Source organism: Nylanderia fulva, unplaced genomic scaffold, assembly GCF_048542155.1.
Source record: "Nylanderia fulva isolate GAGA-0341 unplaced genomic scaffold, ASM4854215v1 Scaffold14, whole genome shotgun sequence".
Lineage (NCBI taxonomy): Eukaryota > Metazoa > Arthropoda > Insecta > Hymenoptera > Formicidae > Nylanderia > Nylanderia fulva.
In genome coordinates, this window is record NW_028189622.1 from 5,912,773 (window position 1) to 5,924,625 (window position 11,853).

Here is an 11,853-nt window from a genome sequence, read left to right on the forward strand (position 1 = left end):
CTATACTTATATATTATATATTAATTACTATATCGTTATACTGTTTTTTTTTCGTCCAAAAATACACGGCGATAATAGATATCTTATATAATGAAACGATCGTCCAAAAAGAGTTGTTTGGTGCGAATTTGGTCTAGTTTAAATCGACCCGTGTTTTTAGCTCGATGATTCCATATGGAAATTCTCGTGAAGCGTAACTTACCTCGGTCAGACGCCGTATTGATAGATGGACACGTTACAGTTATTTATGGTCGCTATCTCTATTATTGTCCTTACATGAACCGAGCTCGGCTAATGATCGTCTTGCGGCTCACATGGCAGCTGGTATCCGTGTGGAGGTGTGGCCATTAATAAAACCGTCGACCTGTGTAACGGCGATCTTATGCGCTCCTTCGCGGACTTTACAACGTGGAGAACAAAGGAATCGTTCTTTGTCGGGTAGAACAGAGTAACACATAGAAACCGAGCGACGATAGTCGTCGACAAGACGGCGTGCGCGGCAAAAAATACACTTGCCTTCTAAAGTAGTTCGCTTATGTCAGAGGGAATTGTATATATGCTTCCCTGAAAATGGATCTTTTTAATCGCGAAGAGACGAGCGAATGTAATTCGCTGACATCGTCTGCGTTATAGTGAATTAAAGGGACGCTAGCTCGTGAAGAGATATTATAGATGAGCATAAAAAGTGTTCTCATATATAGTCACGTATATGTCAGTCAGTATAGACGATAAATAATGTATATCTTGGCGCAGCTACATGTATCAATCATATGGATAATAATCACAAAGAGTTGCGTATTTTCTCTTAAGCCGTTTATTCTCAAAATAATTCATATGTTTCGCTTCAGTTTCTTATTCTAGTTTTTAAAATGACACGATACTGATTCGACATAATAAAAATATTCGATTCTGACAAGAAAAGAGGAGTTAAAATATATATTTTTTTATTATTCATATTAAATATTATCAACATGTTTGCTTAATTACGAAATGTAATGATTTTCTTTTGTAATGATAAATGACATCTTACATTTATTTTAATTGATCAGTTGCTCAACTACTGCATTACGTTCCCTGGCGAGTGGTTTGATTATTTCAAAACTATCAAACGATCAATATCAAAAATAATTACATGAGATGAATGATATGTTAGCGGTGGAAGAAGATATAAATAGCATTATTAACACGAGTAGAACCAATGGCTGGTAAATTGTGGTATATTATTCGAGGTTTGAAGGCCATCGATATGAATAATAATTGGCGTAAAACAAAAAACAAAAAATGAAACTTCCGTAATTTATGATGTTTTACATAAGCTCAAGCAAGCGATGATCAACTGATTGCTGATAAAAATGTTGAGTTATGTCAAGTGCGAGTTTATGCCATAACATTTATCTGAAAACTGTTCTCAATACTAATTACACGCTCGTACTTTTCGCTGCATGTTATTCTATCAAATAGCGTTAATGAGCTTGTTAAAGCGATACACTTGGCAAAACAGTTAGTTCATTATTTGACAGGTTCATTATTTAAATTTCATAAATAATGTATGATCTGTTAAATCATCGCGCTTGCATCAGATGGTATATTTTAAATAGAGAAACCTGCAGAAAAATATCATATATATATTTTCTCAAAACGAAGCATCTTTTTAATATTTTATGTCTATACTGAAACACGTGTAGTCGAGCATGTATCGTACGAGAATATTTTTCAGATCATTTTGCATTCATTTCAATAACAAAACGCAAGCACTTGTATTTTCTAGAATTTTTTGTCGTAGCAGCAATCGTTCATTAAGATCTTCTGAACACCTACGGTCGAGTTTCATATTGAAATTAAAGTTTCGGATTGATCGCATACATTTTTCTGCTAAACTCCATTTCCATGAGTATTCATCTATAGAATCGCGTTTTCCACAGAGCGTGTTTTCTTAGGCGTGAACGGCTGGTCGAGTGTCTCCGCCAATTACCGCGCGAAACATCTGACTTTTATCGCGTGCGACTTCTGCACCGCGTTACATCGCGGGCTTTAATTGCAACCGTTTTAACGACGACTCCTTATACGTCTCGCGTGCTCCTAATGCGTAGTCTCGTTGCTTTCATGTCAGGACCGAATAACGCTTTCTTCGTCGGAAGAGCATCCCATACGATTAGACGTTAAAGAGTTAATGGTCGAGTAATCTTGTCCCGTTGATTAACTAGCGAGTGCACCGTCATCGCCGTTCCACGTGATGATCGCGCGCCGCAAAGTAAGAAGTCCTCGCAGAAAAAGTCCTTGATTCCGATCTACAGTCTGATTTTCGATAAATTGCGTCTGTCATGTCTGTATAATAAAAGATAACTCGATTCACCGCTGGAACATTAATAGGTTTTTCTTTTTGTGTACATAAATTTGCTTCAAGTAGATCTCATATACACGTCTTATAAAATATTCCGGAAGTACCTTTTGAACTCTTAAACATTCAAATGCGATGCGCGTGCAGAGATTTACGATGCAGAACTGATTACAGAAAATATATTACACGGTAGCTGCGTCGTGTGAAGTCACGTAAGATGCAAACAAAAGACTCAACCGTGCCGTCCCTCGTTTTCTAATCATCTTGGAAGCGTCGGTACGATTAAGCGATCTAGGAATAAGTTACGCTGAGTAAGATATAGAGGTGAAAACTAGATATACGACGTACATAGATAATGCATTGAGCGAGAGAGAGAGACAGGAAGGACGTTGAAAGAGGAGCAGAGAGAAGAACAGCATCTGTCGTATAGGGTGGGTAATACATTTGTTCGTTAACCGTCGCAAAGCCGTCGGGACCAGAAAAAAAAAGAGAAGAATAAAAGAGGGTCATGGCTGATGGTGTTCGTGCAAATTTTTGTATGAAGCGATTCCGTCGCGCGACGATAAAATCCACGTCGCATCGAGATGAAGGGTTAGAACTGGAAGGGGGTAGCACTCTTCGGCTCGAAGAAACGAATTAGTCGGCTTCAGCCTCTGATCGGGTCGACAACACTGCCAAGGTGGGGAGAGGGACAAAAGTATGGAGTAGAGGGTAGAAAATAGAGGGGAGAGTTAGGCGTGGTGTGGTGGGAAAAGGGGCGAGAACATGGGCGAGACCTCAGAGCTGAACACATGGAGGGAGAACTCAAATGGGGCGGAGAGAAGTGGGTATTCTCGTTATTGTTCGTACAGTGGCGCGGATATCCGTATATTTATACAGTACAATATCAAATGGACCGTAAACTGTACTTTTATGTAAAATTTAAAAAAAAAAAGATAAAAATATGTAAAATAAAATTTGTAAATAATTTTATTTTAAATATTTTTTCTTTCTTTCTTTTTCATTGACAGATTAGAGATTTTCATATCTTGTTTTATCGATACCCACCTTATAGGTTGGTTGAAAATTACATAATTTAATTTTATACATTAAAATTTGAAGCTGTTTTTCAATGTATGAAATATTGCGAATATTAATATAAGAAGTTTAATACAAAAGTGAAAATCTTCAAGATCCTCGAGATAAATTTAAATATCTCATCGATTAATCGCTTGATCGGTGCAAAGTGATGAAGCAAAGAGCGAAAGAGACAAACCTCATCACAGAGAAAGTGTAACATTGATTTTCAGCAAATTCCGTAAATTTAGCCCCCTACTACCTGTACCACTGAACAGTGGGGATGACGACAGGCAGAAGGGAGCGTGGTACACCTTACCAGTAAGGTAGGCGGAGCCTTTGACCGAAGAGTTAATAGAGATACAATCGAGAGTGTCTAGTGCACTGCACTCCGGACTGCGGCGTAGGAGGAGAGAAGGGGACAGGGGTAAGGAGGGACAGGCGGTAAGTAGGGACCGCTGGTCCCCTAGTTTAGACATCACTGAGCGACGGATGGACAGCCAGTCAGACCCGTCACAGCACTCGCCAGAGTACTCGGAAACCCTCGGGAAAAGCCGATAGCAGGAGTCTCCGAACCGGCTTCGAAGGCGAGCCGATAATTAACACGCCACTACCATATGGGATGCGTGAATACTTCTAAGAGCGTACTTCATGCAATGCAATTTTATCGTGCAATACATTAAGATACGTTCGAGGCGATTATAATAAATAAAGTTACTTGAAGAGTTAATTGAGCAGTGGATAACAAGAGATCGTGCGCAATCACGAAATAAGTGATTCGTGATGACCGTAGCAACACGTGACCGATGACGAAAAAATTGGTGAAAGGTGTTTGACGAATAAACTTTTGACATTGCAAAGCAATTCAGAAGTTTTCAGTCATCTACGTGACATCGATAGATTTCAATTTACGCGAGAGCACAGTGGGCAGTGAAACCATGTGTTCTCTTCTATACAATATAGTCACTACGGGCTAGTGTCACTATATTAATCCCCTATCTCAGTTTATCGAGCAAAGACTCTGCGATACAAGAAGAAATGGCTCTTGTGGAGAGTTGTGGCGCGTACAGATTGCAGTTAGCGGTTGCGAACCACCATCATCGCGAGCTGCTGTCATCGGAAAGTCGCGTAACGCCGCGTCAAGATCGTCACCAGCCGGATCTCGAGCAGGACACTGAGGGATCGTTGCGCTTCAGCGTCCTCAACATCCTCAAGCCGGATTTCGGACGCGATGCCATTATCAACACGAGTTGCCGAAACAAGTTGCCGAACGAAACCGCGGTGTCCGCCGCTAGTTCCGCGCAACATTCGCGACACAGTCCGCTTCCGCGCGATCTCAGTCGGGCGACCACGACGCAGTCGAGCTCGGGTCCTTGGATAAGTTATCCGCTTCGGGAGAAGGAGTTTCCTTCGCTTCGTGGGTGCACGTCTCTGCAGAAGTGGAACAATGGGCTGAGTAGAAGCGGCAGTCTTGAAAGTCTGGCGTCTAGCAAAAGTTCGACCACCAGAAGTTCCGTTACTAGTCCGCCGTCCTTGTCCTCCACGATCAGCGGCGATTCTTTGACCGTCGAGAACACGGGGGGTAGCAGCACGTCGGCGAGTCAACAAGGCAGTAGTAACAATCAAAGTTTATGGCCGGCATGGGTGTATTGCACCAGATACTCCGACAGACCGTCCTCAGGTAAATTTGACAGATGAATCATTTTTTGCACCGTTGAAATAGATATTTCATTGGAATTTAATTATTATGTAATAATTGCGAAATTGATACATCGAATTCAGATAATCGTATATCGTATGATTTTATTTATTTTCGATTTTTTTTGTAATGTATAAAATATCAATTTTGTGCAGCGGTCTAACAATGTGCGCTAAAAAGCAAACAGGTTAGAAATTTATCGGATTTTTCGTGAGCACAGTACGTGACTGGTACGTTTAACTACATGCAATACATGCAAGAAGAACTTGCGTGGTCGCAATGTCGGAAATGTCTATCAAGATGTTTTGTTCACTTATGCCGTTCTCTATGTAGTCACAAAATCACGATCGACCGCTAATTAAAATCCCCTATCAAAGCGTTTGAAAAATTATGCGGCATGAAGATAAGTGAAATCCTTTCGCGAGCAAAATGTCGTTTTCGTCCGTGCTTATCGTCGCGTTTTGTATCTGAAAGTCACGGATCGAACGAAAAAATCACTCCCGTTTCTTTGCGCGCGATTAAAGGGCTTAACGTAAGCGTCGTCCTTTTTTTACATACGTAATCGCGCGATCCTTTCGCGAACGAATCATACTTTCTCGGCTTAGCGACTCTATTCGTTCCGACCAACAGGAGCAAAACAGGTCCGCGGCGCACGAATGTGTATGACACAGAGAGAACACGACGCTTAATGATAGGAACACACGAAACGAAACGCGACGTACAAATCGCGATTCGTACACGTGATAAACTTATTTCAATGATTAATCGCGCCTTCTTTTTCTCGCGACGGATTCTGCGCCAATAGCGTTCGATAACTCGCGCGAACGAACGGCCTCGAGTGTATCTAATCACCCATTGTCATTAGACAATCGCTCTGTAATAAATAAATCACACGACATACGCGGTTTCGACATATAGGGACTCAATGTCTATCTCGCCGCTCGATATTATTGCTATAACGTATTGACTTTGCGCAGGAGGTCTCGCAAGGATCACTAGCTACGTAAGTTACATCTAATAGTCGCGAGAGTTAGCTAGACGAGGTCAACGGCCCGCTGCCACCTGCGCTCGTTCGCAAGACTTAATTGTGTAGAACCTACATTCGCGAAACTACCCTCTAATCAGTGTTCCACATACGATGCTGCTATTCTTCTGCTTTCTTCGGCCCTCCTTCGGTATCCGTTCTTCTCTCTTTCTTCTTCTTTCCCTTTCTTTCTCTCTCAGATAAACATCCACTGGTCTTCTCTAGATTGCCGCGCATCGGGGTGGTCCGCGAGTTTCGATCCGATAATCGCGCTGCTAATTGCCGAGGATCGCCCACTTGGCTTCCGTGAGCCTCTTCATTGCCGAACGTTAACCCTAGAGTGTAAGTTTATGTAATATTTCGTGCCCTTTGGAAGATATCTCGTTTATGCAAATCTATGAAAGTGAAGTTGTAACAATTTCTTAATTTATATCTTCATTACTTTATAATTTTTGTCAAGTTTATGCAGTTTTTTATTGCGTTGAAATTGTTTTTTTTTTCTTTGGAGTTAAAATTTTTAAAACGATGAAAACATTGGTTGTAATATTAACAAAATTTGTACAAAAAATGAGAGTAGTAATTTCTTTCAGCAATAATAAAATAACGAGAATAATTATATTATACTCTTTACATTACTGTCGATAATTACGGCGCATTGTAGATATTTTTTAAACAGCTGCAACATTCGCACTTAACGGTTTCTCTTCAAAGATAATAAGACTATTGACAATAGTTATATAGCTGCGCAAAAGCATGCGGATGTATTTCAACTTCACACATGATTGCGTCATCTAAATAGTTAAATAAAAATAAAAAACGTGTAATGCTCAGAACTCGCCGTTATACCTAAACATATTGATTACGAGGTAGCAATGAAAGGTAATCGGAATATTCATGATCGCGTTTTAAAAAAATATTTCACGCAAAGTTTTATTAAAAATAAAAATAAGAGAAATCATGCATAATTCGATCTGCAGTTTTCGATAATAAAATCCGTCGCATTCATTTACATAATTCGACTGTACAATATTAATTAAAAATAGAAAGTACGGTCAGACGCACGCGTAGATTACAATTCGCAATTAATTCGCAATTCGCACAGATAGAATTTTATAGATGACATTTCTACGCGGTTAGTCCAACTATTTCCGCCTTCGGTTAATTCCAAAGCTATTGCTCAGATATAGTTATCCGCGAATGTGTCCTTCCTACCGTGCGAACGAGCTCGCTCGTTTGTTCGCGCTCTCGTCTTGGCAAAAACGCTGAATCACTTCGATGTGCGCATGTGTGTGTATGTGTATGGACAAATTGATGAGAACGCCCACTTTCCGCCGCGACATAATGTCCCTCTCCCCCATCTTGTCTCGGATTTAAATCACAAAAGTCTGAAGATTAATGCGAAGTTTCTTTGTCGTTTCAGGACCGCGTACAAGACGAGTGAAACGTTCGCCAAACAGTAAGAGCAGTTCGCCGGAAGAGAAGAGACCCAGGACGGCCTTCAGCGCCGAACAACTGTCCAGGTTGAAACGAGAATTTACGGAGAATCGATATCTGACGGAAAGGAGAAGGCAGGAACTCTCGCGGGAATTGAATTTGAATGAAGCGCAGATCAAGATCTGGTTTCAGAATAAACGCGCTAAGCTGAAGAAGGCGAGCGGACAGAAAAATCCCTTGGCCCTTCAGCTAATGGCGCAAGGTCTTTACAATCATTCCACGGTACCCGTGGATGATGACGAAGAAGAGATCGTAAACGCTGAGCGTTGAGACTCGCATAAATTTAAAAGAACCGATGAAGGTGAAAAGTCAAAGATGGAAATTATGTGTTGCTACAGTCACATATATCACCCTTATTGTTAGAAAGCATCGTCAGTCGAATGATATTGACAAAAAAAGTCACTAAAATATTATTTATTAAAAAATTGAGAATAATCATCTTTCATTAAATGAAGACTGAAAATAAAATTGTAAATATAATCGGAAGAAAAGATAAGAAGGAAAAAACTCGAAAAAAATTAGTGGATAAATTTATATAATATATGATATTATATAATTTATGTATGAGAAAAATAATAAAAAATTACTTAATTTTAACATTTTTTCACTTAAATGTAAATATATGCATAATTAATACGCAAAAGAATAGAATTATATTGCTAAAAGAATAGAAAAAATAGGATAAAAAAAATTAAATTGTGCATAAAATATGAAAGAAAATAATAGCACATTTTTTTATTTTAAATAAAACACTTTTGTGTCTAAATTGCAGGTAAGTATTTGCAGAAATTAAAACAATTTTATGATACTTGATCTATTAGCTTTTGAATTTTTTTTTAATCTCTTCTATCAGTAATCATCTATTAATTATTTTAGTAAATTTTATTTCTATTAGTCATTACCGATACTTAGTATCTTTGAATTATTGAAGGCGTTTAGTTGTTGAAGAGTTATTGTTTAATATATATTATATAAATTTTAAATCTAAAGCGTGTATGCTACTTATATATTATAGGCTATATCATATAATATATTTAGGAATAGTATTTATAAGAGAGTCAAATTTAATTAGTGTACATCTTATATCAAATATAAGTATGTCAAAATATAAGTTATTTATTTCATTGTATATAATGTGTAAATAATTTGTAGTCTTGTGTATATATAAAATGCCGAATAGATTAGTTAAGATATAGTTACTACATTATGTAAATTTTTGATCTCAGAGTATATATATTATATTCCTAATTCTCATATACCAACCTAAATATATATATTATATATATATTATATGCGTATATAGACATGGAAAATATAACGTATAACGTATATATTCCAGTGTTTTCCGCAATAAATCATAATATTCAATGTAATCCGCTTACAATTTCCGATTAAATCGCAGTAAAAAAGAAAATCTTTAATATGTATATCTCCTCAATCATTTTATCATCCAGAATTTATCACTACTAACCGATATTAATAAAAGTATCTCGTATAATAAGGATATTGACATAAAATTGGGAAATATACAACACTGTGACAAGTGTAAAAATAACGAAAATAATGAAGATAAGCTAATGAAGATGACAAGCAATCTAAAGAAACGCGTTTTCGTATCGCTTCGCTTATGTGAAAGTAAGAGAAATAAAAATGCAATAATGACGCGTAATAGCTTGATTAGCAATTCAGCAATTATATTACAGAGAAATGCTTAGAATGCCGCCGTTGCGGTATAAGCACTCAACTAAAATTAGCATCGTTAATTAACGCCGTACTGTGGCGTTTCCGACTGTGCTCTCTGCGCGCGCGACAGTGTCGCGTTTTTGGAAGGGCGTTTTATTTCATCGGGAAAACTCTCAAAGTTCTCTCGTTTCTGGTCGCGACGCGCTAATTGATCTCGAACTAACGAGCCGCCCGATATCTCGAGCGCGAACGCAACGCCGAGATGTTCGAGTGGGATGTTCCGGCGGCTGATACATAATCCCTATTGCTGAGATTCATTTTTGCTCTTTTTTCAGAATATCATAAAGTAACATTTCTGTCTACACTAGATTTCAAAAGTTATTAAGGCATGACACAAATTCTCTAAAAAAAAAAATCATGTGTTAATGCATATAATTCATCAATAAGATTTATTATCTTATTAGTTAATTAATTATCTAATTAATTGACATGTCGCGCGCGTATTTTTTTCTTTTCTAGGAAAAGTATATGCTTTCTATCGATTTAATTCGCTTTAGAATCTCGCAAACTTTGACTTACATGTCTCTAAACAGGATGTGATCGAGGATGAGATACGCGCTAGTAGTTCGAATGTAATCATACGCGGACCATGATGTGGCGATCGACGCGAGATAAGTGATATGGGTGCACACCTGTTAGGCAATATGGCGTATATATAGTATGTTTGATACTAGGGCGATTGGATATTTACGAGTGCGTTTTTTTCCCCAGCATCGCGCACAGCAAGGCTATCTCGGAGCAAGAAACGATTGTAGACGTCAAATATGCGGAAAGATATCGCGCACACGTGCGTTACTTAATTCCGATATATTAAAAATTAAGCGCAAATGTCGCACGATCGTAAAGTGTCGACGATAATCATAATATTTTACACGTCGATCATTTATTTGTCTTTTTTTCTTAATGATCCATACGTCAATTAATTACAGCGAACGAGACGAGCTCGTAGGACTTGTAAGCTCCTGTCATTTGGGTTCCTTCGATGCAAGCTTTACATGTATACTTGTTTTTGTGTTAAGGAATCGCGTCTGTGTGTAATCTAATATTATTAATCACCATAAATTTGAATAGCAATGAAGCGGAGATACTATTAGGGGCAGTCTCTATCATTAGAGATTCATGCGTGCATTCACGCGGTGAAGTAATTTACGGGGTATGTCCTGATCAAATGTAATTACAAAAAATATTCGTAGATACACATTTTTGATAATTATATCAGCATACATATAAATTTAGTTTTAGCAAGTGTAAATTACGCATTCGAATCGTTAAGTAATAATTCTCTTTGCGCGTTATCGAACATTTGTATCACTCTTTAAATAGCGCAATGCCTATAAATTTTCCGAAACTGGGTATTTTTGTATAATTCGCCCGGCTCGATATTTTACGACCAGCCAGCGATGTGCCACCGACATTATTACTTATCATTAATTTAAACACTGGTGGCAAACACCATGGGATGCGGGAGCGCGGAAGGGACGCCGACGACCTCCACCGTCGTTGAAAACAAACGCACGGTGGCCCAAACTAGGGATAAATTACAGAGTCGTTGTCCTGGCCATTGTATTTAACTGCGGCGATGCGTAATTGCTGGAACGCTGTTGTATACGCGGGATAGAGAGAAGGAGGGTTGATACCGAGGGAGAAGGGCTGATATGTATAGGAAGTGAGAAAGAGAAGAGAGAGAGAGAGAGAGAACGAGTTAGAAGGGACACACGGTTAGGCGAGGTACCATACCCGGTTCAGAGGAGACCTGGAGGGTGGCAGAGGTGGTTCTCTCGCCGCGCTGTGGTCGAGAACCATAGTCAACGGAATGGCCATTAGAGGTTTGCACGTTCCCGCCAGTGGCTCACTAAATTTCGCCTTCTTATGCCCCTTACGCGGACCGCCACCTTGCGATCCACGTGAATTAATGGCTGCGGTGCGGCCACGCGCTCACAGTTTATTACAATATCAGCACGGCTGCGGCAGAGCCGAGTTTCGCGTGAATTTCGCGTTGCGCGACGAACTAGTTCTCGGTACCGACCGAAACGTTAATTGCACGCTCAGAAATATACGTGAAACTCATGCAAGATCGTTAGCCCTTGACTGCTACTGCGGCGTTCAATTTTTCATTTCGATCAAGATATTGAAAAAAAATATTAAAATGTTATACATATATTTATATGTAATATATTAATATTAAATATACTTAAACATATATATAATTATATTTTCTAAATTAAGACTCAAGAAGGTTCTGTATATTATCAATTTCCAATGCGCTGAAAATATTTGAAGATGAGAAACGCAAATTTGACGAAAGTCACACGTGCTGGTCGATTCTTGACGATCGATATTAAATCGTTCGGAACGAAGCGGCAATATACGATTTTATATTTATTTATGCAAATTAAATTAATACCAACATATTATGCCAAGTTCTCAAACACGTAAAGCGAGTCGAATAAAAAGCTAAAATATTTTATGAAGTTCAGAGAGACTCTTCTGTTTCTTCAA

General features: G+C 38.6%; 1 protein-coding gene across 1 annotated transcript; it reads left to right on the top strand.

Annotated features, from left to right (window-relative positions):
* Positions 1-3,509: 3,509 nt before the first annotated feature.
* On the top strand, positions 3,510-8,173 carry LOC146724301 (uncharacterized). The gene is made up of 2 exons (XM_029300909.2): positions 3,510-5,075; positions 7,538-8,173. Exons 1-2 carry the CDS (start codon positions 4,433-4,435, stop codon positions 7,879-7,881), a joined length of 987 nt encoding a protein of 328 aa, XP_029156742.1. The 5' UTR covers positions 3,510-4,432; the 3' UTR covers positions 7,882-8,173.
* The last annotated feature ends 3,680 nt before the right edge of the window (positions 8,174-11,853 follow it).